This window comes from Cuculus canorus, chromosome 7, assembly GCF_017976375.1.
Source record: "Cuculus canorus isolate bCucCan1 chromosome 7, bCucCan1.pri, whole genome shotgun sequence".
NCBI classification, from domain to species: Eukaryota; Metazoa; Chordata; class Aves; order Cuculiformes; family Cuculidae; genus Cuculus; species Cuculus canorus.
This window is the reverse complement of record NC_071407.1, coordinates 20,888,778-20,916,274: the sequence shown is the minus strand read 5'-3', so window position 1 is coordinate 20,916,274 and position 27,497 is coordinate 20,888,778. Positions and strand designations below refer to the sequence as shown.

Genomic DNA, 27,497 nt, shown 5'->3' with positions numbered 1-27,497 from the left:
TTCTTTCTTTCCGTGAACGCATCACCCAAGTGAAAGGGAAGCTGGATCTCCCTCTGATTTCTTTTCCAGGCAAAGCTGTGTCTTTACAAAAGATGATTGTTCTGGCTTTGCTGTGTTCCAACCTGCACTTGAGATCAGCATACGGTGGAAGGGAAGGATCAGGTGTGTAAAGAGCTCAGCTCCTTCCTCAGGTAGGGGAGGATTGTGGCACCACCTGGCTGAGGTTATCAGGGAGAGGAATTGGACTCAGATGTGAGTTGGGCTTAGTAGAGGAGAGGAGAGGCGAGGCCCCCTCTTCTTCCCTTAGAGGAAAGAGTCATGGCAGAGGAGTTAAGCACAGTAGCACTGTGGTGTGTGTTTGGTGGGAACGCTGCTGGATGGAGGCTCTAGTACAGAGTGGAGACTAACCACTGAAACTTAAGCAGCCCTGGCTCCCAACGGCAAGGTAAGCTGGAGGTTGTGATGAATGGTCCTGGCTTGGGTGTGCTGTGTGTATGTTTTAGATGTTTATGCTCGATCTTTGAGTGCGTGTTGCAGAAAGGGTTGTGCTTTCAGCAGTAGCTATTTCAGCACATGGTGACTTGGCTCCTTCAGATTAGCTCAGAGCAAAGCAAAATTTTGTTACAGTGATGTTGGGCTGACATCTGTGACTGCTTTCAGTATCTGCTTACCAATACCTTTAGCAGCAGCTGCTCCCTGTGGAGCAAGCTTTGGCAAAGACTGTCTCGTATGCTTTACTTGTGAGGTACCTCTTACAGTGTCCTAGTGAGGATCCCTTCTTAGCAAAGAACTTGCTTCCTCTCTGCTAACGGCATTGCAGAAACTTGGTTGGTTCATGTCAGGTTTGCCTGTCCAATTCAGCCAAGTAAGAGAGTTTGTTGTGGTGATGTGTTTTGTTTTGGTTTTTTTCCTAAGACAAAAGTAAAATGTCAGGGTTATCCTTTTCCCTTGGAGCTTGTGCCGCATGAAGGGAAAGGAGGCTGCATTGCATAGGGATGATCTGCTCCCCTGCTGCATGTGGACCTTCCTTGGGCCCTTTGGAGGAACACACTGGGTCCCTCTGCATTAGCTGAAGCAGAAGGCCCACCAGTGCACATACATCTTGTAAGAAGCCAGCTCTGTTTGCAGCTTTACCAACAGAAACTGTGCAGGGACAGAGTAGAACGGCACATTGCTGCAGCCAGCCTCTGCCGTGGGGACTGCTGTTTGGGGGGGGCTGCCTGGAGGGGCTCCCATGCCTCGGACTGCTGAGACCCCAAAGGTACTGGCCCCATTCAGCGTGGCAGGGAAGCCTGAGCCAGGAGAGGCTCGACCTTCCTGCTGCAGTGGGAGCATGCATACAGACAGAGAGTAGGGAAGAGGCTCATTTTCCCTTTTGTGTTGTGCCAACCATCCCTTACTGTCCAGAGGAGCCGCGTGTTTAATTTGTAAGTGAAGAACAGAGATGGCTTCTCCAAACCTCCGGCCTCTGTTCTGACTCGACTGTTTTGGACTCGATGATCCAATGGGTCCTTTCCAACCTTGTGATTCTGTGATTCTGTGACTCGAGCTGCTTCATGCTGGCGCTCTTAAGTTTGCTTGCTCTTGCCCAGGCTGCTGGTGCTGGATTTCTGAGTCTTCAGATGGAGGCTTGTACTCTAAATAACCAGACGGGCAGAAGCCTTAAAGGGATTGTGCCAACTTTTATTATCTTTTTTTTTTTTTTTTTTTGAAATGAGATTTGGGGAAGGGAAGATGTGTGAAGGGGAGCTGATTGTTGCAAAAGGGGACGCTTTGGATGTACACTAGCAAAGGTGTCCCTGTCTGACTGGAAAAGACTGAAGCAGTAAAGCATGACGGGCAGGACACCGTCTCAGTGGATGAGCTTGCTTTACAGGGTTTTTGGTTTTAAGGTCTACTTTGTAGGCTATCTCATGTACAAAACAAAAAAGCGTACTTTAATGACTATATGTGTTTGTATATACATAAGATATATATACCCACATATATTTTATATCCTTATGACTCCCAGTTCCTAAAGGCTTCAAGTCTGAAGGGCCATGCATATATATGCATTATAAAGAGAGATGCTGATCAACTGAGACAAGGCTGTGTGATAAATAAGTGGGTGAGACATCTTTAACTTAAATCTCGCACACCTGCAGGGAGAAGGGCTCAGCCAAGCACCAAACAGCGGCCTCATGTTGCCCTGTCCCTGGCTATTCCCTGCAGAGGTGGCGTCCAGCTGCCTGTGCTGTCCAGGGGATTTGGGGAATTCTCACCCTTGGGGGGTGCTCAGAGGGGCAGATTGAAACACGCTTGGTTATGCTGCCTGTGGGTCAGGCACGCCACGCATTGGGGCTCCTATTTCCCCACGGGGCTTCCAGTAGACTGTTTTGGTTTTTCACCATGAAGGAGGAGGTTTGGTGGGCAAGAGGGGAAGGGACTTGGGAGGGGAAAGACAGTCAAAATTCACCATACAATAGTTAGACAAATCTTCATAGAGGTCCATCTGCCTGCTCGCTCCCGCTCTCTTGTGCTCTCTTTCTGTCTCTTGCATTCACTCTCATTCTCTGCACGATCTACACTGTTGTAGGGCTAAAGGTCTCCTTTTGTCAGGCTAAGGTCAAGTCCCTGGTTGGCGGAGGGCAGCCTTTCATACGGGCCTGTCCACGGCATATTGGCAAGGGCTCAGATTGGAAGCTGCCGTCTGCACTGCCGGGTAGGTGAAGTTAGCATGCTGCTTAGCCTTCAGCCGCAGGCTGGCCAGGCTGGAGTTGCATGTGTCCCTGTACATGTAGGGGCTGGCTGTTGAGGCATAAGGACAGGTACTGGATGAGACAGCAGAGTTGAGGCTTGGACTGTTCAGGTTGTTGATGTTTCCCAAGTTGTTGAGGCTGGAGGCCGGTACTCCGGTCACCGCTGAAGGGACCATGGATGAAGGCATAGTCATCGAGGCTATGGAGCTGGGTGGGGAGAACATGGGCTGGGAGGAGAGGGGGCTGACATTCATGGAATTGAAGAACGGGAAGCTCTTGGCCGAGAGTGGGCTGGTGGCGAGCCCCTTGGTGGCCCAGTTGTTGTAGGAATAGCTGGAATACATGTCATCATAAGGCTGCATCAGTCCATTGAACTGGGCTCCAAAGCTGTTCTTGCACAGTTCGGCTTGTTGGTTCCTTTCCCGTTTCCTCCACTTAGCTCTGCGGTTTTTAAACCAGACCTGTGAGAGAAAGAAGGGACGGGATGAGAATTGCTCTGGGCTATCCCTGGAAGGGACTTTGCCCTGGCCTCTTTGCCCAGTAAAGTGAGAGCTGTTGCAGGGCTGGGGATGCTCCCAAGCTGAGCATCAGGAGCTGGGAGCTGAGCATCAGGAAAGGGTTGCAGCAAGATGTCTGGGCTGCAGGGCAATCCTCTAGTGAGTATGTCCACCTAGATCAAAACCTCACCGCTGCCATTTTACAATACACAGAATAACCACTTCACTCAATAAATGGGTGTTCGTTACATAGGGAAAACGGAGGAAAATACATGCTGTATTTCCAAGTGACCACAGCCTAAGTGGAGGGGGTGGGATTGTGTGACATGGGAGCAAAGTTTTCGGGGGGATGTAGTCTGAGAGCTGCTGAGTGGAGGAAATAACCTCTCTTGTTTTCACTTCACCTCAGGACCAGCTTGAGGTGGAGTGTTAGAAGTCTGTCTTTTAACAGGAAAATCTGTTAGGGTTGGAGGGACTCAAAGAATATAACTTCCTAGAGCATGGAAGCTGCTAGGAGGCTATTCATGGTGCTGCTAACTCATATTTCTAGTACCAGACAGAAGCTCTCATTCCAGCTGGAGCCCTGCCATGCTATGCCTGTGACTGCATAGTAGTTTGGGAACCCCAAAGAACGCTTGCAGCAAGTCTAAGGCTGGGGACAATGCCATTGCAAGGAAGGGGTCTGCCAGGTCAGGGTAGCCAGCTGATGGGGTTCTGTGAGGCAGAGCCTGGGCTTTGCATCTCCCTGGTATTACTGCAAGGTGGCACTGGATGCGGAAGACACCACCAGCGTGGGGTATGTGTGTGGCTGGATGTGTCAGATCGCACCTAGAGCCTGGTGGAGTGTTCTCAACACAGTGAAATTTTCTAGTGCCTCTAAGGTGGGAGGGCTGCAGTCCTACCCGGACTCGCGCCTCTGTCAGGTTGGTCCAGACTGCAATCTCCTCCCTGGTGCTCATGTCTGGGTAACGGTTTCTCTGGAAAGTGGCTTCCAGCTCCTGGAGCTGCTGGCTGGTAAAGTGCGTCCTCTGCCTCCGCTGCTTCTTCTTGAGTGAGCCGTCCTCGGGGTTGGAGTCATCTGTCTGGTTTTGTTGGGACTTCTCGGTGTCTGTGTGAGAAACAGAAAGATGGGAGAGATCCTCCAAGTTAACTCGAGGGGCTCAGGTGCATTTGGACCCTGTCCTTGGAGAGGTCAGTGAATATTTAGTGAGATCCCTCTTTGCTGCAGCCACCAGCAGCTCCAGCTGCACACACAGGAGTGATCCTGTCTCTCCCTTGCCCTTGCAGGTAGGCATCCATCCTGCACCAAAACCAGTGGCTCCTTGATGCAGCATTGCTTGCCTTATTTTAACTGTTGTAGTGGATGTCAGCTTCCCAGTGACTGGATTTGGGTTTTCCAAATTTCCAGCCTCTGGTTTTCATTTGTCGTAGCTAAGATGGGTGATAGTAGCAGGACTTACCCAGGCTGGCAATTTCCCACTCTGCTTAAAGTTCTCTGCCTAAGGCGCCTTTGTGAAAAACTGGATGGAAATTGCTACTTATGACACAGAAAAAGACCCAGTAGTGTTTTTGTGGACAAGTGATGGGAAAAGGCAAATTGCCAATGATAATTGAAGAACCTCAACTTGTTAACTAAACCTAAGGATCAAAAATTTTTATCCTTCCTCCCTTTTTACTCCTCTACCTTCTTACTTAGGTGCACGTATTTTTAGTTTTAAAAACTAGGAAGAAGCCTCTCCTAGACCTTACCGTGAAGTACTCCAGCATCTCCCTGTCCTTCTGCTCTTGCCCTACTCCTCATTTGGAGATTACTCTCCTAGAGGTAGCATCCTTCATTTCATTGTCCCTTAAGTGAATATCTTGAAACTCTCGAGTGTTCACACTGGTATCTAGATGAAAAGTACAGCTCAGCATCCTGCTAGACGTTAAGTCCAGGCCTCAATGCTGAGCTTTGGGATTCTACGGCTCGATGCGGACAGCCAGGTATTTCTCTGTGCCACAGTCCCTCCTGGGGTTGTTGCTACCCTGGAAACAGGTGCAGAATGCAAATATAATATCTTCCATTATCAAAAGAAAATGTCACATTTGAGCACTTGGACCATCTATGGAGGACAACTACAAAAAGGAAGGCTACAGCTTGTCTGTAATTCTGCTGGTAACCAAGACAAGTCGCCATAGAAGAAAATTATTTCAGTGAAAATAAACAATTTCTGATGTTCATCTCTTTGCTCTCACCTAGAAGCAAAGTCAAGCAGTTCCAGCTGAAAATTGGGTTTTCAGTAGGGAGGGGAGGTGGTTTTTTACAGTGGGAAATACTGGGTTATTCTAAGCAAGTAGAAATTGTTACGAACAGTTGCCAAACTCTTCTTCCTGGAAGACAAACCTTTAAAAAAATCCTGCATCACTCTGCCAAGATTCAGATTAAAAGGCTTTTTTTGTTTGGTTGTGGTTTTTTTAAGTGGAAACTAGCTTAAAAGGCTTCAAGGTTCAGAAAAATCCTAATGGGGAAGGTATCTCAGACAGCTCCTTAAAAAGCAGGGAGGCAAGAAAACAGTAACCTGGAATACATCTGGGCAAGGCAAAAAAAAAAAGGCTCCTCAAGTCAGATGGATGTGCTAAATAAAAGCTAAATTGAACAGAGGAAGCCTAAGAGAGAGGTTGAAAAGCATCTGAGCACCAGTGGGGAAAGGAGTCTGCTGCAGGGCAGAGCTGTATCCACCAGCAGAGACTTTAATGCAGCCAGGCCCTGGGAAACACCTCCACTTCTATGGCACATTTAATGCTATTTGCCAGCAGGAAAGCTAATGCAAGGCAAACTAGCTGGCTATTGACAACCACTCAGACAGCTGGAGAGGCCTCTGTCCTGTGTTGGCTCACAGCAGCAGGGTGCAAGCTGGTTGTGCTGAGCAGGACGGTGCTGTGTCCCATTCTCGGTGCCAGGACCAGCTCACGTTTCCTTCCAGGGTGCGCTCACATGAGAACTTTCCCAGTGCGCTCTTGAAACAAAAGTCATAGGACCTGATAAGTGGACTGGTAGGAAGTGGCTGTGGTCTTGTGGCACTCTCCCCGTTCCCAAGAGCATCTTTATGTTGGGATCCCATGTTGAGCAGAGCTCTTGGAAGTATGCTTTAATATGGATGTGTTTTGGGAAGGGCCATGATGGAAAAAAAGAGAACATAAGTCTGATTTCTAAGGAGATAAATCTGATTTCTCAGCTCAGTGTTCTAAGTTGAAAGAGGGACATTCCTGCGTTATCCACCCATTCTAACACAGATTAAAAGGGGAGTGATGCTACAGTGTCTGAGATAGCTATTAGAAATGGCTCATCACAGATGAAGGGACAACATTTGGTTTGTTTGGTCATCTGCTAAGTCTGGGTTAATTAAAAGCCTGATGCATACAGGGTGTGTGTTCCCACAGGGGTCTCTGACAAATGTGACTTTCCAAAGGGGCTGCTGCCAAGCAGGAGGCTAATAGGGAGCTCCTGCTCAGAACTGCCTTGCCTCGCACAGGAAGAAACTACATTGAGAGGAAAGGACAATGGAACAAAGGTACCACTTGCTCAAGGCCTGCACCTGGCTAGAAGAGTCCACCAAATATCTTGCTTTGTTATTCATCTTCTCTGTACCTTCTGCTTTAGAACTTTCCATAGATCTTGTGAAGTCCAAGGAGATGTGAGAATCCTGACTCTGAGGCTGGAAAAATCTTTGCAGCTACACATTACTTATTGTCCCCTTCTGTAGCTGCTACCTGTGGCTCTTCCTGAGCATTGCTTATAAGGAATGTTATCTCCCTTTGTAAACGATGCAGAGCTTGGGCGTTGTAGTGGGGACAAAAAGCATGGCAGTACAGGGAAACAAGTGATTCCACGGGAAGGATGGACCCTGTGGGTACCCTGAATCCATGCTGAGGAGCAGAACTTGGGGAGCTGTTCCCAAAGCACTTCCTCACCTCCTCCCTCCTCATCCTTGCTCTTCCCTTGACTTGTGCTGCCTGATGAAACCTAACAGAAAGGGGTGTCACAAACCACTCTGTACCATTGGAGTACGCTTGAGATTTCTGAGAGCTGAGCCCAGACAAGTAATGTTTGTGCTCCCTTCCTCAGGATCCCTTACTATGCAGTTGAAGAAAGGGGAACCAAGAAGGGAGGAAGGAGCTTTCTCTCTTGGGGAAAGGCAAGGCCACAAGCACAGCCCTGCCCTGGTCCCGGGCAGCCCTTCGTTTCACGCTGTGCTCTGTCCGGCACGGGTGACAGGTGACTGCCATGCACCTCTGGTGTGAACGCATGAGCTGTCAGAGTCTGCATGCAGGTAGTGCTGGCAAACACCTGCCTCCCAGAGTCATTTTATTTCTAGACCGTTTAAGATAGTAGGGAGTGATGTAGCCAGGCATCCAGCATTTATTGTCAACCCAAAATAGGTTATGGAATATATCTTGTGCACGTTCACCCACTCAATGAAACGACTGCGGTCATAGCTGGAATTAGCTGCTCATGCCTAATGGAAATAAAAGTCAGCTCCTAAATTGGCAGTTCTGTGGCATGCCAGGGTGGGTTTGATTGGGGAGGCCACTTGAATGGAGACAACTGCCATGCATCCAAAGCAGCTGACGAGGAGCCACTGAGCTTGGGGATGTGCCCAACTAAGGTACATGTGAAGTGGGGAATTCGGTGGGTGGATTCTCTGACCATAGTTATCACAGTGTAACTCCCTTCATGAGACTCACTCTGGGGAATTCTAATTGCATCATTATGCTTATTAGCTTTTCCATGCGGGTGAGCCTGGAAGCTTTACACGGGGAGCACCAGGCTGTCCCCAGCCCTCGCCTCCCCTCATGCTGGCCCTGGCAAGGGCAGCTTTGTATTCTTCTGCTGCATTCAGAACAATGATGGATGGAGCACTCTCAGGACAGATGCAAAATCCAGGGGAAGCCATAGCATCTCATGGGTGATTTCTGAGCAGGTGTGAATGGCAAGGTTTCTTTTTCACAGCCTTATAAAGAATGCAGCAGATTTGGGATCATTCAGCCTTTGGGAATTGTCAGAGGCATCTCCTCAGACCAGGAACTGCCAGAGTGGAGCCTCGTACCAAGGCACAGGTGACCAGACATTTTTCAATTAGAACAGGGGCAAGACAGCATTTCTCTTCCTTATTATTGCCTGAACTTGGAAAGCTCAGCTCAAGTTTAACCTGCAGTATGGAAAGTTTCAACCTAAGAAATTTAAATAGAGGTTTGTTTTTATTTTTGTTTTTTAAAGGGGGCAGTTTATAACTAGGTGTGGCCTTTTGTGCCTTGGATGGGATTTCCTGTGTCGCAGAGAGAGCTCTCCTCCTCTGGGGACTCAGTTTAGGAGACACAATAAAATCTTGGTTGGGCAGTGACCTGGCTTGCCTGACTCCTGCATCACATGGGCTGTGGCCTCTGTCAGCAGTGTCTTCCTGCAGCTGGGGCCAGGCACCTCCAGTACCCCGATGGTGCTTTCACCCTCCCCGTGGCTGTTGTTGCGATACGCACCCCTATGCCTTTCCCCTGCTTGTTGGGACAGCCGTGCTGCCTCAACACTGTGCTAGCTCATGGCACAAGAGGAAGCTCAATGTGTCTTCAGGAGCACTGCAGCCAGATCCCTGCTCCCACAAGCCACTGACTGCCAGGAACTACCCACAAAGTCAGGTTGAGACCTCTCTTGCATCTTGAGCCTTGCACTCACCACTGTGGTCCTGCCCTTTGCAGCTGTGGTCGTGTTGAGGGGTCCCAGAGTCCGAGAGAGACAAGGCTGGGCTGCGAGCCTCTGCATCTGCCAGCAGGTTGAAATCCATGAGGCAGAGATGGATGGCGGAGGAAGAAGAATCTGAAAAAGTAGCAGGCGCAGGGTGATTAGGGAGATGAATTTCTGTATGTGACCTCTCCCCACCCCCTCCTGAAGGGACTTGCCAACCCTTCAGGAAAGGTCTAGGAAAAGTAAAGGATCCCTCTGAGTTTCCTGGCTGGAAAATGGACATGCCAGACTTTCTGCTGAGCTTCCCTATTAATCAAAGATCGTCTAGTGACACTTCTATTTGCAGTCTTCAGAGAAAGAGTCTCCAATTTATAGGTGACATTCAGACTGAAATAGCAACACCAGGAGCATGCTGTGTAATGGAGATCTGAGGAAGTGGTCCTGGGCCAGCCAAGGGCTGTTAGCACCTTCCCCAGACATCCCGCATCTCCCATCCTCCCTGCCCAGCTTCCCTCCTCTTTCTTCCTCGTTTCTCCACAAACCAGGCAAGCAGTGGAGAGACCACTAACACAGATGTACATGCTCACATCCCAAAAGAGAAGAACTCCTGTGCACAGTACTGATAGGAAGGCACGTTTGCCCACACAGGCACTGCCGCAAGCAGGGACCCAAGGCAGGGCAGTGCACATGGATGCCTTTTGGGTACACAAGGACCTCTGGAGCCTGAATTAACACAGGAATCGCATTACACACCCTTGGGTGCCTGGGAAGGAGAGAAGTCTGCTGCAGCAGCGGCTCACTTCCAGCGTTGGGTCATCCTGGCTGAAAGCATCCCAACTGGGAAGCTGGTAGCACTGCTCCTCACAACTGCAGGCACTACAGGGATTTCTCAACCACCTCTTTCCGTGTCTCTCTGTCCCAAGATCAATTATTTTTTCCCAAAAAGCCTGGCTGCAAACATTGCTCTGTTCTGGACCATGTTGGATGGTCACAGGAGGATAACTGTGAAGCAGTAGGTGGTATAAGACCAGCCATGTCACTGCAGAAAGGTGAGTTGGCCCTGTGTTAGCTCTTAAATCTGAGTTTTGGCTCCTGACCCTGCTGTACACGGTAAAATGTGTTATCACTGATGCAGACATAATGGTTTCTGAAGTTTGAACTGCTTTGAGGGGACCACAGCAGCTCCAGAAACTCTGGTCACTGCAGCTAATATCTCGCCTTCCCAGCTAGTGAGCTGTCCCTCTGAAACATAACAGCAGCTGATGCACCAGGCTGTGATCTGGGACCCCTGGGTTTAGAGGGGTTTGGACCCAGCATTTGGGATTTCCAAACTGCAAGTGAAGGTCAGTTCTGAAGACTGGATTAGGTCTCGTGAAGGACTGCCAGGCCCTTCAAATCCATGTGTGTTGGGTTGGGAGCCTGCTGAAGGCAGGGTTTCGCCTGGACTGCGTGAGAGCTTAGACATGTAAACAAGAGATTAATCACAGAGCTGTTGCACCTCCTTTGGAGGTGGATGACAGTGACTAAGAATGTATTTTCAGACCTGTCTAAAGTCTCCTGCCAATTTGAGCGGGGCTGCCGCCAGGACCCTTAGCAAGACTGACCCCCATACCTGCAGTGTGCTTTCCAGGTCGTGGCAAGAGAGCAGGGAGCCATTTCTAACGATTATCTGTCTGGTTTCTGCAGCAGTTCTTGCTCGTGAAACTCCTAGCAGCTTTCCTCACTCTCCAGTCCTCCTTCAACTCTCCCCTTTGCTTAACTTCCATCCCCAGCCTTTCCCGGGCTGTGACGATTCTGTATCAACACTGGCCTCAATCTGTGCTCTCAGAACTCAGCATCTTACGAAGGAACCTGCTGCTGGTTTCCCAGACCTTTGGTTTACTCTGAGATTCTTGTCTCCTGTCAGAGAGAAGTGGTGGGGCTCCATCTTTTCTATAAGGCCGGTTTCCATTTCCACCTCACAGCAAGCCTCATCTTTGATGTCTGTGGGCTGCACAAGCTCCTGGCAGCAGTAGGGCACAGCCCTGTTGCTTTTTGCCGTGTATACGTACACAAAATGATGTGACAGGGGCTGTGTTTTCTTTAATACCTTTGCATGGAGTGGGGGGAGTCCATCTGCTGCTGATATTGCCATGGCTTTTAGTATTACTTTTGGAATTATGCAGAAACGCGCAGTGAATTAATTCCATGGATTAAGTCTTGATTAAGATGTGTGTCACTTTGCTGTCTCAGAATTTATTAAGAGCCCTTCTTGAGGCGGCGGCAGATGGAATTTCTGCCCAATGTTTGTAGATGATAATTTCCCCTCTTCTACAGCCATTTGCATATGATTGCATCTGTCAAGCACAATTTCCTCTCTTCTAGGGCTTGACTCTGTACTGGACCGGATTTAAGGAGGAATTCAGACTCCTGCCTTGCTGTAACTGAAGGACAGTGTCCTCCTGTACAGGGTCCTGTTCATTTTGAGACTCTTTTTATACATCTTACATTGCTTTCATCTGCAAACTACAACAAAGATGGGAAAAGGAGGAGGGAGTATTTTTCAGCTTGTTCCATAGGTGGAAATGACAACACAATGTACACGGGTCAGGGAAACCCAGTCCCAGCATTAGACTAAACCTAGATCAAAACTGGTTTAAAGTATGGCCCATATTCAGTTTGAAACTGGGACTTGCTCAGAACAAGTTTGCTTTTTGAACTGAATTTAAAACTAGGAAGATTTTGGAGAGGAAATTTTGTATGTATATATGTACTTGCATACCTATTGCATGTGCCGTACATGGGGGCATCAGGGAAAACTTTCTTGGCTTGCTGTGAGCATGCCATGGAGAAGCCAAAGCAAAAGGAGAGGGAGAATCTGCTTAGCACAGTTATGAAGGACCGCAGGAAAAGTCTGCGATGGGGGAGAGCACGTGAGCTTTGTACCAATGTATTTACCCAAAGGCAACCCCACGCCACTGACACAAAAGGCTGTAGGTATTATTCTAGATTATACAGTCCTTTCGGCTTTAATTAAAGGAGCTTTCTTCTGCATTAGCTAGAGCTCGCTGTAGGCAGAGACATTAAGAAAGTCAACAATAAACCTTCATGGCATTTCTACTAAGTTGTCTGCCTGGTCTCAGGGAGTTACTGAAATTGGCACCTCAAAAATGTTCTTAGACAAAATCAAATTTATCATCTCCATCTGAGTCTTCATCTCGCTTGCTTTAAACAGAAAAGAGTGGTTTCTTTAGGGACAGCGCCATGCTAGCAACATGCAGTCAGGCTTTCTCAGAGGTTTCGGTTTTGTAAAACTAGCCCTGGCTCCCAGCCTGCTCTGGTACCTATAACTCCTTCCATCACATATGTCATCACTCCCAAGATAAAGGTTCCCAAATCTATAACAAGTCTTTATTTGCCATTGCTACCTGTGTGCATCTTCTCGCTGGCTTCTGTGTGACAGTGGCCACCTCTGCAGGTCCCTCCAGACAGGGTGCTGCCATCCCTGCCCCATTGGCACGGTGGAGAGCAGGGGGAAGAGAGTGGCTTTGGCTTCAGGCTTTTCCTCCTATGAAATTCCCCTCCTTTCTGTTTCTGCATCTGTGCCAGCTGCCCAAGCCAGGGCTGTTGGGGCAGGTAGAGGAGGGGGTACTTCTACACAAGGAGGGCAACTTTGTTTACCCAAAAAGAGCAGGCAACGGTCCCTGTGACCCCTCTTCTGGTCCTCTTTGCTCCATCGCCTGGAAGCAAAGATGCCTTTGCTTTTTTTTTTTCTTTTTTTTCTTTTTTTTTTTTCTTTTGGAGGAGTGGGAAGGAAACATAAAGGCCAACTGTGAGCCAAGGAAGGCTAATTATAGAGGTGGCTTTTGTGATGTGGACGTTACCCACTGAGTAGTGCCTTCATATTGACAAGTGCATGCTGCTCAAACCTACTGCTTCAGTAGGTTCATCTGGAGGGGAAAAGCTGCTCCTTGTGTTGTTTTGAGGCTATTTGGCTTCCCATGGGCATGCAGAGGTGCTTCAGCAGGGACCTGATACTTGGGGCCCTTACACAGCAGCACGCAGACCACTGGTGTCCCACAAGCAGGAGGGAAGCCCAGCTGGCCGGGTGCCTTCGAGCAGATCAGCATGGCCCCATGGACTTGTGAACTTCTCGCACCACCTGGGCCTCCAGCCAGGGCTGCAGTAAGCCTCAGCCTCTGCTTGGGACTGCAGATCTCCACCAAGGGTTCAGGGTTATCCCTCAGGCTGAAAGGTGCTCTGCAATCAGCTGGGGCAGCGGTGTCTTTTCTTTCTTCCATCCCAAGGTCAAGGTGTGTTGTTACACTACATGTCTTAGGGTCAGAGCTATCTCTTCCTGCACCATCAATCCCAGAAGCCAAATTTCTGGAAGTAAATAGATTCCCAATGCAGTATGGCTGATTGCTTCATTCCTTTCACGCTCGCATTTCCTGTGTGCTGGCTTATTTTTACCAGTCAAACATTTGGGACTCTAATTAACTGTACATTTTTAGGAAGATGAACTGCCTCTGTACTTTGGTCCCCAGGAGGGGCTGAGCTAAGGTAGAGCATTCCTGCCTCTTTTTCTGCCTCATGTCAAAGGGGAAGGGGCTGAGGCTGTGTCTGTCCTCTCCTGGAAGAGCATTTAATTCTCTGGATCCATGTATTTATTCAGGGGATGGTGTCACCAGAGTGCCTGCAGGCCGGGATTTCAAGTGCCACAGCCTGCACAGCACATGAATCGCATGGTGACCTGCGAGCCAGGCTGTCTTTGCCAGCCAGCGTGAACACTGCCTGTGAGGGCTTTTTTCCCTGCAGCTAGAAAGCAAAAAGGATGGGACACAAGACAAGTTAATCTTCGTTTCCTCAAGACTATAGAAATACAACTATGGTTGGACCAGGGTCACCCACTGCTAAACATCTCAGTGTAGCTTTAAGTCTCTAATCTTAATGGAATTGCAGCAGGAACCAAGAGCAACCATTAATCACTGGAAGATAAACAGCAGCAGCCAACCAGTGACCCAGCAGCACAGAGCCATTATGGGACAGGAGAGCAAGCTGCTTGCCTCCAAAAACTTCAGGCTGTGTACGGGCCAGGCTGGTGGAGCAGGACTTTCAGGCATACACTCAGAAATGGATCATCAACCTCCAGCAAGGGCTAAGTCACAGGTTATAATAATCTTTATTTCTGAATTAGTCCTTGCAGTTGGGCACTAACCCCTGAGCTCTGGCACGGGAGTGGTTTCATAGTGGTGTGTGCCACTTTGAAGCCTGGAACATGATTTGAGGTTTTTTCCCTCCCATCAGTAGGAGTTGCTAAAGTTTCCTGAGGTGCTTGGTATCTTATTGCTGTTGGAGCATGTTGCTTCAACTTGCTCCACCACTGGGTTGGCTGGTACTGCTTCGTAGGCTGTGAAAGCTTCGCCAGCAGTGCATGGTGCCACACTAACCACAGCGCCCAGGCTCCTGCTTCTGGGCTTCCTGCCTGCAGGCAGCAGCACAGGCAGGCTGGCTGAGGAAGGTGTCCAGGCTGTTTCTGCACCCTTCTCTTTTCGTGCATGGCTCCATGGAGAAGTTCCTGATAACATGAGGTGGGGAGAGGATGAGGAGATAAGGCATTGTCACTGACTTGGTTTATGATGTAGCTAAAACCACTTGGCTGTTCTGGGACTCCATCCTTCACCCCAGAAATGATGCTAATGAGCCTAACCGAGCTGGCAGAGACAATGAAGCAAAATTCTTTTAAGTGCTTCCAGATCCTCAGATAAGAGGCGCTAAGGAAATGCCTAGCCTTGCTGGACACTGCTTAATGTATTCCCCAGGGGCTGGCAGCAGCCTGCCAGGTGAGAGCAAGCTGCTTGCTTCTTCTGCTTTGACATGAGCCTCCAGCTGCAGAGGAGGGTGACGGCTGAAATGTCTGCTCTGAGCAGCAGAGGGTTAATGAATCACCCGTATTGCAGAGGATTATCACAATGGAAATGTCCCAAGGATTGACAGCTCCATACCCATGTCCGCAGCAAAAAAAAACCCACAATGGAATGTGTCCCGTTCGCTTATTTGATGGGCTGCATCGTGTCCCCGTGTTAGGGAAAAGCCCTGCTGTGACTGTGCCCCATACTTAATGTATTGCCCTCCCCGATGGGTATATCTGCAGCCCCCAGACCAGACCGGTGCAAACTCTGCTGAGCCAAAGCATGAGGGTCTGCAGAGACAGTGTGATGTGCTTGGGCTTGGCTTAAATTAAGCCATTTGCGTTAGTATTTTTGGACTGCAGTGCTGCCTTTTGCCCGTCTGGCTGGTTTTCAAAATGGTACCCAAAATTTGGAAACAAAATCTCCTAATACAGAGGGAAAGTCCTGCAGGGTTTTTTTCTTTTTTTTCTCCTAAACAAAATGTTCATGCTTCTTGCAGTCTTGTAAGCATTGCATGACAGGTCTCCCTGTGTCCGGATGGGTTTCTGGTATCCCATGAATGCCCTGCCACGATGGGGCTTTCGGCACCTTGGCTCCATCAGCCCAGACGGGGATTTTCTTTCTGACATGCTATGCAGTTATATTAATAAAGCTGTGCTTTGTTATGGCTTATTTTGTTTGTTAGGCATCTGGAACAAAATAAATCAGCAAAGGCTCAGTTTTGCCCAAACAAATTGTGATCGCACAAAGTTGCTGGCAGGGTAAGGCTCCACAGTGCAAGAGTGCTGGGGACGTAGTGTGGTCTGTGATTATAGGAGAAGTCCCCCAGGGAAATTAATCCCTTTGCTTTGGAGAAGGGAGAAAAAAGGCTAATTTCAGTATGAAATCTGCCTGAGAGAATCTAGCAACCAAAACAAGGGATCAGCTAAAGTGGAGCACTGGCATTGGCCTGGCCAGGACCCGGGGACCTCAGTCGTCCCTGTCCTTGCCCCCATCCACAGCCCCGACACGCTGGCTTCAAAGCGACTCATGCCAGCACTGCAGGATCAGCCTGTGTCTATATGGGAGAAACAGCTGCACAGCCACAGTGTAAAAGAGACCGTGATCTCCCCTTGCATTCTCAAGGCCCACAGAAGCAGAGCTGGGACTGAGAAGAGACAGTTGCAAACCAGGATCCCAGGCGGGAGTGAAAGGCAGAGGCATCCTGCCTGCAGCTCAGGCACCGGGCACGCGCTGCTCGCGCAGCAGCGATGGGCAGCAGGGGCTGGCATCAGCAGATTGGTATGCGTTGCTGTATTTACTTGGGCGATTGTATGAATTTGACTAATTATTCCAGCAGTCAAAGGAAACTGGCCCCATTCCCATGGGGGCTGCACTCACAGCAGCATGGTAGGGTCATTTCTGTATCTCTGCAGCCGTAAAATTGGCCTGTTTTAGGGAGGCTGAGATAGCGAGATCAAGGGCTGGAGCTGTGTGACTCCAGCTGTTGTCGGGAGTTTTGTATGCAGATGGGAGGGCAGCGGATGACTCAGACATTACTGTAGATGAAAATGATTCTCACAATTAGTAAACAAGCTCAAGAAAGGCCCTAATCAAGAGGGCGATCACAGGCTTAAAGGTCAGAAAGGATCCCACCACGTTGTCAGCATGTCACACTCTTACAGATGGCTGAACTAGGGGCACTGTAGAGCTGCCTGTGTCTGCCATCCGTCACCACTTTTGCTAGAAATCCTTTCTGGAGAAGTTTGACTTGATCATAAACGTTTGTTCTGTGATAAAACTTGGCAAAACTGGTGATGAGAAAGAAGCTTTGGGGGAGAGGGGTGCTGGTGCTATACTATTGTTTTAGAACAACCTGGCAGAGCCCAGAGGACTGCAGTTCTACCAAGGGAAAAGCAGCAACTGCTAAGAGTGCCATGACAGCCCCAGCAGCCACCATGGTCAACGAGCGGCTCTGTTGGTTAAGGCAACAAGAGCCCAGAAGCGTCTGGCTCGCTCCGAGGGATGTGTTGTCTCACAGTGCAAACCCGCAGCACCGGAGGGAGCCGATGTCTGCTGCGCCTGGCTGTAAGGTTTCCTGATTATTTGTCTTTTTCTTTTTTTTTTCCTCCACAAGTAATTTATATTTCATTTTTTTTAAAGCTCTCTGGCAAGAAAACCCTTGCAGGACGCAGACTGCCGTGAATAAAACAAGCAGATGATCTCAGCCCGCAGTATCCCTCCCTGCTTCCTCGGGATACTGCGGCTGGTAGGGCAGGGGGAGGGGGGCTGCGAGAGGGATGCCGGAGCTCGTTCCCTCCCCACCTTTATGGACCTTGCAACATGCCCTGAAGGTCAACCTGTTTACCCAGACGCTGTTTGAAGGGGACCGAGGGAGGCGATTAGCCCTCCCCACGGCAAACACTGCCGGGGCCGATCCCGCAGCGTTTTGCGAGCAGCCTGTGCTGGCAGGATCAGGCCCGCAGATCGCCTGGGGTTTGTGCCGTGCAGCTGCAGCGAAGGGTCAGTGGTGGTGGGCACCGAGGAGGAGCGGGGCGAGCCGGCGGCCCCGCGTCCCGCAGCCTCTCGCCCAGCCACCCCGCGTCCCCGAATCGTGGGACACAGCACACCTCGCAAGCAGCAAAACAAGAGGCTTGAATTTCAGGATCCTGAAATGCACTGTACTGCCGATGGACTGCGTACAAACTCTGCCTCTTGGGTTTTTTTCTCCTCCTAAATCTTTAGTTTTTCCATCTGCTGGAGGCTGCATCCCATGCGGAGCCCTGGGAGGTAGGCAGTTCGGGTGGGTAGGAAAGCAAGCTGCAGAGCCCTAATTCCTCATCCAGCCTGGCCCTCGGGCAATCCCATCAAAGTGGTTCAGAGAGAAAAGGGACCGATCTCGGAGAGAGGAGAGAGCTGCCCCCGAACGCTGCCGCTCGGGCCGCGTCACCCTCCTCGGCCGCCTGGGCAGCCCCTGGGGACCGCGACCCTGCACCGCAAACCCCACCTGCGGCTCCAGGGCAACGCGAACGGGCTCCCCGGGCTCCCCCCGCCGCCCGGGGATGGAGGCACGGCGGACATCAAGCACTGGGGGTTTAAACATCGTTATTAAAATACACCGGACACAAACCAAGCTGCAAAATCCTTTTCAATAGGACACAAAAGTGCATATCGTGCCTCACTTTGGAATTTCTCCCTGGTTAGGTATGGATCCACGCCCAGCCTACTTTTTATAGCTCAGTTAATTTAGCTTAAAGATTCAGATTTTATTTTTTTAATCATCCTGGCACATCCAATCCTCTAGAAAGTCTTACCTTCTTTTTTGGTTTTGAGGAAAACTTCCTTGGATTTACTTTAATAAAATATGCCTGCAATAAGTGTGCATACAAGAAAAAAAGAACCAACCCCAACTTGCAGAACTGGAAGTTGGGATATTGTGGCACCAAAAATAAAACTGATGGAACAAAAAGGGAATTTCATGTGGTTTTCATTGTCAAGTCTAAGCTCAGAAACAAACAGGAAATAAAAATGGCTTAAACAAAAGAGATTTCTTCTAAAGTGTGTTCAAATCTAAGTGGGGTGCTGCTTTATTTGGGAGGGATTCTCTGTTTATTTGTTTTTCAGAAAAAGGAGCAAATAAAAATGTCCACACAGACAGGTCAACTAGATTTACAGTTAAATCCTCATGCTTGTTGCTGGTCATTTATAATAAGCCTTTTTAAGAAAATAAGACTTTCATAAATGCCAGCATTAGAAGGGGAGAAAAGGTGATGCGGCGATGAAAAGGGGGGGGAGGAGAAGGAATGAAGGTAAAAGAGAGGTGAAAGTAACTGCGAACTCTCTGGTCATTCGTTTTATTTAATCTTTGTACTTCTTCAGTTTTTGCAGGCAGTTCTGCAGGCGCTGAGCCTTCCAGCCCGTGATATCCTAGTGAAGGTTCCCAAGTAGCAAATAAATGCGTTTATTTAATAAAAATAGTCTGCAGAATCAGGGCTATGTGAAAAAGAGCGGAATACATGCTATATCCTGCAGACAGAAACGTTTCTTAAGCTCTCAGGTTTGGGGCTGTGGAACTTGCTAGGCAGGGGTTTGCAAGTATGTGTCTCAATCACAGTAACTGATGGTGATTTTGAGGAGTTAATTTAATGCAGGCAGGACCCAGGTCCTCGTATCAGCTGAGATCCCCAGCAGCTACAGCCCCATTGATGCATCTCTGTACACTTTGAACAGTTGAAAAATCAGATGGACAAAATTAATAGCAGCTTCTACAAATTCAGCTCTGGTTTTCCTCCTCTTCTGCACTAGTTAACAGGGTGTAAATGTTTATTTTCTGGAGGAGCTGTGGTTTGGGAGATAGCATCGGATTGAGGGTCAAGGGACAGCGTTGTATTTCTGGCTCAGATCAGGCAGTTCTGCCAGAGCTCGGTTTCTCCTCTGCACAGCAGGGATATTTCCCTTCATGCTAAAGTATCCAGAGACCTGCCTACAGAAAGATCAGGTAGCTCCCAAGGAGAGACATCATAAGGTGCATCTCTTCAAAAATGAGAGCTCGGAGCTTGAACTTGTACCCTGCAAATCACCAGGAAATTTCCTGTTCAGTGTGTGGAGGTTTGGCCCTCTTCCCTAATCTGCTGGGCAATACTCCGACAGCAGGGTGGGGAATGAAGAAGGGAACCACCCTCCCTCCCTCCCTCCCTCCCTCCCTCCCTCCCTCACTCACCATCTCTTTTTAAAGCCTAATAATAACAGCTTCTGCCCAGCTAGATCTCCTAGTTCCTTCATGAAAGCAACTTTTAATATTTCATTGTTGCTGCAAAACCAGCAGATCTATCATTAACCATCCCATGGGAATTTGCAGCTCAGGGCAGGCTGCGGTACCTGTCCTCCTCCAGGGTCCGAGGCAGACTATGATTTTGAGGAAATCCTTTCCCACAGAAGCGACCCCCTCTGCGCTGAGTCCAGCCCGGGTCTCTTTTGCTGCTGAGCCTCCAGGAACAGCCTGTGGACTCCCTTAAATGCCCCAAGGAAGCCCAGAGCTAATAACCAGCTTCATTCAATTCCCAGTCACATTATTATCCAATCTGCCAGAGGCATTAATATTCAGAGGTGAGGTGGGAGGAGGGCAGGGGTGCTGCACACAAAGGGGAGGAAGGGAAGCGCGGTGCGGCGGGCTGGCCTCAAATCCTTTCTCCAGCCATTTGAAACGCCAGCCCATTTCAGCCTGGTGTTGACAAGAGAGGGTTTTTCCTACAGCCTCAGCACTAAGCTTGATGCCAGTTGGTGGAGGCTGTCCCCCCACCACCAGCAAATGTCTGGGCTTGGCACAGCCCGACGTCCTCAGCAAGAGGGAGAGCTTTGCCCCCTCTGCGATCAGGCCCTAAGTAAATAGCAATCTCCCATTTACAAACAGCCAGATAATCACTGAGCCTGCTTGGAGACACCAAAGCCTCCCATTTCTACCCCCTCTTGCCTTCCACAGCTCCACGGTCTCATCCTGCTGCCTTCCCGACGCACAGCACACAGTGTGAAACCACCGGTTCTCCCCATCGGGACTTCATTCCCGGCACAGGTACCTCCCCTGTCCCCAGAGTTGGAGCACATGTGCCAGATCACGAGACAGACCTCATGTCCCCAGCTCATCTCATCTTCCTTTTGGAGCAGCCCCCTAGATCGGGTTTCTGGCTTTTTGTTTTTGGCAGTCTCCAAAGTCAGCCTCACCGCTCAATCTCAAGGATTTGGGTCGCAACTGACAGAGAGAGAAGATGCCACTTTTTTTTTGCTGACTCTCCGTAGGGTGCATTAACCAATTCTTTTGCAATCCAGTCACATTTTGCAGACGTATTAATTGTCTGAATTAAGCCCTTACAGAAATGTAACAATTATTAAGTGAAGCTTGTAACGTTTTGAGTTTTTTTTTGGTTTTTTTTTTTGTTTGGTTGGTTTTTGGTTTTTGGGTTTTTTTTGTCAGAGAAGGATACCGTTTTTTTTTTAAATCAGTGCCTTGGACAAAACACAACTAAGTTCCAGGGATATAGGTGGGTTTTCACGGGGGGAGCCTGGGCTGGGCTGCAGGTCTCAGGCCACTCGTTAAAACCCAGTAACACCAATAACAGCAGAAAAAAACACTGCCTTCGCCCAGATCCCTCTCCAGGCTGTCAGGGAAAGACATTTCTCTGTGAAGAATACTGGGCATGGTGTGACCATTTACTAATGAAAATCAAATTCTGCTCCACTTCTGCCGACATTTATGGAGACTGAAAGAAGCTCTGCTGGTCCCTCAGGAGCCAGCAGGCAGCTCTTTGTCCCTCGCAGCAAGGCACCATCGAACCCTGCACAAACACCCATCCCTCTGGTCACCAACAGGCTGGAAGGGAGTTCAGGGAGCCAAGCGGAGCCTAATCCCACCGACAAAAAGATGGTCCTCTCCCTGCCTTTGGAAGGTGAGACAGGAACAGGGGCGATGCTCCTTAAAGACACCTTCCTGAGCTGTTGCTTTTAGCATCCCTCAAAATTACAGGGGAAACGAAGCCATTTCATCCCTGTCATCCTCCAGGCTGCGGGCCGGGCATGGAAGACCCACTTGTGCGCGGGATGCCAAATCCCTCTTTCTGCCTTCAGCACTAGTCTCCACGTAGAAAGTGCGCGGATCACGGACCCACCGGCCGTTCCCCGTTAAGGCGAGGGAACAGGGAGTTCGGTGCGGGACGGGTTTCGATTCGGGCCCCGCGGAATGGAAGCATCCGCAGAGTCCCGCAGCAACGCGGAACCGAGCTCAGCACCCCGGTACCCACCGGGCCGGGCGGGACAGGAGCGCGGAGCCCCGGCCCCTCCGGCGGAGACACGGCTGCTGCGGGCTGCCCAGCCCGGCGGGGGCTGCACCGACCTCCGCGGCCGCCGAGGGGGCAGCGCCGCCTCTCCCCGCCCCGTCGCCCTCCCTCGCAGGAGCCTCGGCGAAGCCGTCCAGCTGCTCTGCTCCGAGGAGGACGGGGGGCAGGACGCAGGGGCGCCGCGCTGGCGGGACGGCTCGCACCCCGGGGCGGCACTCGTTGCGCGGGGAACGGCCGGGGGAGCGGCCGGTACCGGGCTCCGGCGGGTGCCCGTCGGGATCCCGGTTCTTACCGAGCTCCCGGCGCCCGGCGGGGCGGCCTCGGCTCGGAGTGCCCGGCGGAGCCGCCGCGGGGGTCAGCGCTGCCCCGTCCCTTCACCCGCAGCCCGTCCGGGTCCGGGATTCCCGGTCGGAGCCCCGGGACGCAGCAGCCCGCCCGCGGGGGCCGGCTCGCCCTCTTCCCCGGCGCTGCAGGGAGGTCGGCTCTGCTGTAAACAGGAGCCGTCCCGTTACATAAATATCATTTATCCAGCTGTCTAAGAGCCGTCGGGCTGCCTGCCTCGTTCCCGGAGACGTCTCCCCGCCTCCGCTCCCCACACCCTTTTCCCCCGGATCCTGCAGACGGCCGAGCCGCAGCCCGCAGCGCCGTTATTTACGGCGAGCCCCGGTTAATTTAAACAGCCCCTGTCCCGCTCGCCCCAGTGGAAAAAGGCTAAGTTTAGCAACGGCGAGAGGCTGCGGCCGCGCCTGCCGGGAGAGACCCGGGAGGCCCCGAGGGGACGGCCGGGGCCGCGGGACCCGGGCGGCACGGGCGGGGCGGAGGAGCGGGCGGCGGCGCCGGTAGCTCGGGGGGCTCCTCCGCACACAGCCCCAGGGCCCCTCCTGGCCGGCAGGGGCCGATCCGCCCGCTCTCCGCCGCCGCCCCGCCGGGGATGCTCTCGCCCCGCACGCCCCGGCTGGCACCGAGGGGCTCAGGGGGAAAGAAGGGGAAAACCCCGCCGGGAGGCGGGGGACGGAGGGACACTTACAGCGGCTCCAGATGCGGGCTCGACTGGGCGGCCTTAATCCTGCGAGAGGGGCCCCCGCCCCGCTGCTCTGCCGCTGTCGGACAGTAAATCCCCCCGGCTCCCGGGGCCGCTCTGCGCCTCGCTGCCGGCCCGCGGCTCACGGGGAGGGCGGAGACGGAGGACGCCGGCCGACTGCCTCCCATTCACCCTGGCCATTCACTTTATGGCGGGCGGCCGGCGCCCCCCGCCAGCTGCACCGGGCGCTCCGCTCCCGCCCGCCCCATTCCAGCTGCGCGCCCGCCGCCGCCCGCCCCGTCCAGCACCGCCCGCCCCGCGCCCCGCCCCGCGCGCCCACCGACCAACCGCCGCGCGCTTCATTTGCATATCGCCCGCGCCCTGCCCCGTCCCGTCCCACCGCGCGGGGAGCGGCGCGGGCCAGCCCCGAGGGGTGTCTGTGCGCGTACAGATGCTTATCTCTGCTTGCACGTGGTTGTTATCGCTGCCGTTACCGCTGCCTGCGTGCACCGTTCCCCGCTCGGCGATCCGGTGCCCTGAAGCCTGTGCCGGGGAGCCGTCCCTCTCAGCACCGTCGAGGCGAGCCTGTTGGGGCTTTGCGGACAGAGCCTCCGGCCTGGCAGAGGGTCTGGGGGCAGCCGAGCCTGTGATCGGCTGCTGGAGGCGCTCCCCGGCACGGTGGAGCAGCAGTTGCCCAGGATGCTAATTACAGGTTAATTACAGGCTCTCGACGTTAGCGCTGCTCCCGGGACGCGGTGACTGCCGGCTGTGCGGGAAACACCGCTCTCCCGCCCGCCGATGGCTCTCTGGGATCCCAAATGCCGCTTATAGTTTCGGCTCCAGCCTGGCTCCTACCGAAGTTCACGACAAAATCCTAGTGCAGTGGTGCAGGGTGGGATCCCTCCCTGGAATGTTCCCAACGCTCGTCCCCGCTACAGCGAGCCTTGCCCGTGTTTGCGTTCACACTTCGCTCCAGGCAGCCACATCCCCTCTCTCCCAGCGGTCACAGAGAGAGGTTTGCAGGAATTGGGCTTAGCCTCTCCATCCTGCCTTGGGATGCCTGAGCCCAGGGGAGAGGTTTATCCCTGCCAGGCTCTTACAGAGTTGGACGCGTGATTCTACAGTCTTGAGGTCATTTCCATGTCAACCTGCTCTCCGATTTATGATACCAAAGGTCACTCTCAAGCTCTTCCACATACATGTTTTAGAGATTAGGAAATAATGTGAGAACAGGAGTGGATTTTAACCCTGGGTGATTTATGAGCTGTATTTAGGGAGCCTGCTAAATGCATAATGTGGCATATAGATACGTATGGGAAGACAAATGCACACGAAGAAGAGAAGATGTAAAGAGAGGTTAAGTAGATCCAGGCATTATGGAGTATAGTCTAAAAAACATGCACAAATATGTCAATTCAGTAGAAATGTGGAGAGTTTAAAGGATTCACAATGTTGACACGCAGATGAGAAATTACCATGGTTTTTAATGGTAGCAGTCTAGGGTTTGTGTCTGCCTTACTGCTTTTTTTTTTTTTTTTTTTTTTTCCCAGCCAAAAATGACAGCAAGCTAGACCACCTCTTTTTCCAGCCCAGAGATTTTGATCTGTCCCAGCATAGGCTTGTCTCCGTCAAGAAAAGCAGACACAGTATAGCAGCACTAGCACTTTCCACAGGGCAGTCTGTCTCTATCACCACATGCTGCGGGGAAGCTGAAAACCCTGCTCAGGGTCTGCAGCAACATACTTTGAATTGCCTCTCTTTCCCTTTCCAAACTTTTCACCATCAGCAGCCCTCAGCAAATACAGTTAGTACTTACGCTTTCATGTAATAATGAAATAGGAATTTTTAGCTATTTCCCCCAGCCAACTGGAAATATGAACTGATGCTATGTCAGGAACTTGCTTCCTGTGGAGTGCAGTACAAAGGCTGCTGGATTAGACCATACAAAGACCTGCAGTAGGAGTCTTTCATTAGGACAACCTCAGTGCAACTGCTGGACTGACCCCTGAAGGGTCTCCTTGGGAGGGAGTGCTCTAGCATTTGTTATTGAAAGGTAGTAGCAGATCTTGCTGGTTAGTGTCAGCTGGAGACTTCACTGCTGGGGAACAGACCAAGAACTTCACCTGGGTTCAGGATATAGATGCTACTATTTTATACAAAATAAAAATGAAAAGAAAAAAAAAGAAGCAAAAGTAAATTAAATCCAGAGTGAACCTGACTCACATCTTGGCAGAGATGAGATATGTTAAAGGAGAGAATTACTCAGCATTTTAGACATACTTAATTTTTCACCAGCTGCGAAGAACTTCTTCTCAGAGAAAATCCTGTCTCTGTCACAAGCAAACCTGATCCTTGGGCTGGATGGGTCTGCTGCTCTTGGGGAGTGTCAGAGTTGTTGATTGTTGATCATGGTTTCCATCTTTGTGTCTCAACTGATCTTTCATCCGCACTGGGTCCATGCCATCAAATGCTTTGAAGATCAGGACTCAGGCTTGAATTTGGCTTAGCTTCCAAGCCAAAAGGTTGCATAGGGAGTAGAAGGTAGATTTGATGTACTTGTGGTAGCCAGGGCTCCCACTGCAGCATGCTCTTCTGGCTGGCATTTGCCAAGTGCTGTGGGCTTCATGCCCAGGTGTATCACATAGCTGTAGTCTACCCAAGCAGTTACGAAGATGTGACTGACTGAGCCTGGGCTGCTCCTCCAAAAAGGCATGGCTTGCCTCAGCCATGAAGAGACAATGGAAAACATTACATCGGGAGAGTTTCACATCACTGGGAAGTGCAGGAGCGTTCATGAGACATGGGCTAAGTAGAACAGCTAGCAGGTTATTTTAGCCTAAGGAGGCTGCTCTGCAGCTTTAATATCATACTTTGTATGGTTTCCAGAGAAGGGTTTTAACATTTTTTTGTGTCTCAGTTTAGCTCTGTTGCTTCATTTGTAGGTCCTGGCCTGAGTGCAGGTTGCACCAGATGCAGCACATCAGTTTTCCTTTTGGAGAGCCTTCAGCTGGCTTTGGGCTAGCCTCTACCTGAGCTTGCTCTGGAAAGCAGCAGCTGCTAACAGCCACTGTGTTCAGAATTCAGCAGTGTTTTTAGGATGCTCAGCTCTGGGGAGAGTGGATGCAAGTAGTTTCAAGCTGTGACATCTGCTTGTACTTTCTGAGGCAACCCTCTCTTTCTGCCGTTTTTATGGAGACCTTACAAAATTGCTGAGAAAAAGCAGAAGCCTTCAATGGAGGGTGAGGGGGGTGTGGAAGTTCGACCCCTCTCAGATTATTTAACCTGCTGGCAAATTCCTGTGTTGCATGTGCCCACGGGTCCGATACCTGGGCTCCATGGATGACTGTGAACTGGCAGGGACTGAAGAAGAGTAATGGACCATGCAAAGCCAGACCCGTCCATCGGTGCAGATTGCAGAGGCAGAGTTGGTTGGCAACACAGATTCCCAACAGTCTCATCAAAGGCTTGTGTGGAGCAAGCTGTTACAGTGGCAGTCTGGGCCCCATGGCAGCTTGTGTGCCCCATGGAGACACTGTGCAAAGAGCTGCATGCTCAGGTTTCTCTGTTGAACACAGGTGAGCTGGCCAGGTACCTGGCCAAGGCCTGAGCAGATGACTGTTAGTGAGTCTACAGCCCCTCCACATGCTCCTTGTAGGCTGAGGGGCAATACTCAAGACAGAAACTCATCTCAAAAGTTGCATCTTTGCAGCGAGGATGAAGCCCGTCTTTCACCACTAGCTAGGAGGAACCTGAGGGATTTGCACAGACTGTACTCATCTGATCTTTGGTTTCATTATACCATGGTGTGTGTAAGAACAAGGGCATTTTCTTGGGCATAAAGGGAAAAGGGGCTGTCCTGTGTCCTGGTCCTACATCTGGATCTTTTGGTGCAAACAGAATGCTCCAGCTTGCCCACACATGATCTGTATGCAGTTGTGCACTGCGCTGGCAAAGTGCTGCTGGATCAGGCAGTCCAGGCAGCCCACGTTTCTCTGCTTCTGCCAAGCTTGGGGTGTTGGTGCCGCATTGTCACATCAGCAGGATTTTCTGTGCGGCCACAGCGGTGCTGAGCTGTCTGAGGGTTGACTAATGCAGTGCCACAGTGCGTGCGAGTGAACTCTCTTTGGCCCAGGCAGTGTGGGGCTGTACCATATTGTTTTTCTCTCTAGACAATGCAGTGCTAGATTGTAAGTAAAAATGCAAAGCACATTGCAATGTTTGCTCTTTATTAATACACTAAGATGCATTCGGATGAAGCAGAAGGCTCCTCACTGTCTCAGTTTCAAGCTCTGTGACAAGCTTCCATAAATAACACCTTAGCAGGGTCTGATACACCAGATCGGACCAGATGGGAGCCTGCGCTGCACAGCTGGCACTGGAAGGCGCAAGAAGGCATGGAGAGGCCTCCCGCCCTGTCCCTGGGAGGGCAGGCAGGCTTGGCTGACCTGCTTTGAGCTGTGCTGTGTGCAACAGCGAAGCCAGCATCTGGAAGTCCCTTCCCTGAGCAGGGAGCAGCAGTGAGAAACTCCTCTGAGTTCCCGAATGGCTGGCAGGTACCATAGAGGCTTTAGCAGCTGCTGGAGCAGGGCAGAAGAGAAGGAGAAAGCACTAGTGACTAATCTGCTTGTTCTGCAAACCTTCACTCATTGCTTAGGCGGCTGTTGGAATATCTCTGCTTGATGAGTATTTGACTGCCTGTTTTATAGATGAGGAATGCAAGCTAAAAACCGTGTATACCATGGCGGCAGCAGAGGCTGAGTTGATGTGTTTTAGCTTCTGAGCCCACGGTTAGGCCACTGGAACATGCTGTTTCATGTTCCACATTTGA

General features: G+C 50.9%; 1 protein-coding gene across 1 annotated transcript; it reads right to left on the bottom strand.

The window, feature by feature from the left end:
- Positions 1-1,728: 1,728 nt before the first annotated feature.
- On the bottom strand, positions 1,729-22,927 carry PITX3 (paired like homeodomain 3). Its single transcript, XM_054072325.1, has 4 exons — positions 22,676-22,927; positions 8,943-9,083; positions 4,138-4,343; positions 1,729-3,199 (listed from the first exon to the last, which is right to left on the bottom strand). Exons 2-4 carry the CDS (start codon positions 9,049-9,051, stop codon positions 2,636-2,638), a joined length of 879 nt encoding a protein of 292 aa, XP_053928300.1. The 5' UTR covers positions 9,052-9,083; positions 22,676-22,927; the 3' UTR covers positions 1,729-2,635.
- Positions 22,928-27,497: the final 4,570 nt, after the last annotated feature.

Bases quoted from the DNA above. Each gene is read 5' to 3' on its own strand.
- PITX3 (XM_054072325.1), bottom strand. From the start codon at position 9,051: ATGGATTTCAACCTGCTGGCAGATGCAGAGGCTCGCAGCCCAGCCTTG. The intron at 4,344-8,942 runs GTGAGTGCAAGG...TTTCTCACACAG, and splicing joins CAAAGGGCAGGACCACAGTG to ACACCGAGAAGTCCCAACAA. The intron at 3,200-4,137 runs GTAGGACTGCAG...TTTCTCTCACAG, and splicing joins TGACAGAGGCGCGAGTCCGG to GTCTGGTTTAAAAACCGCAG.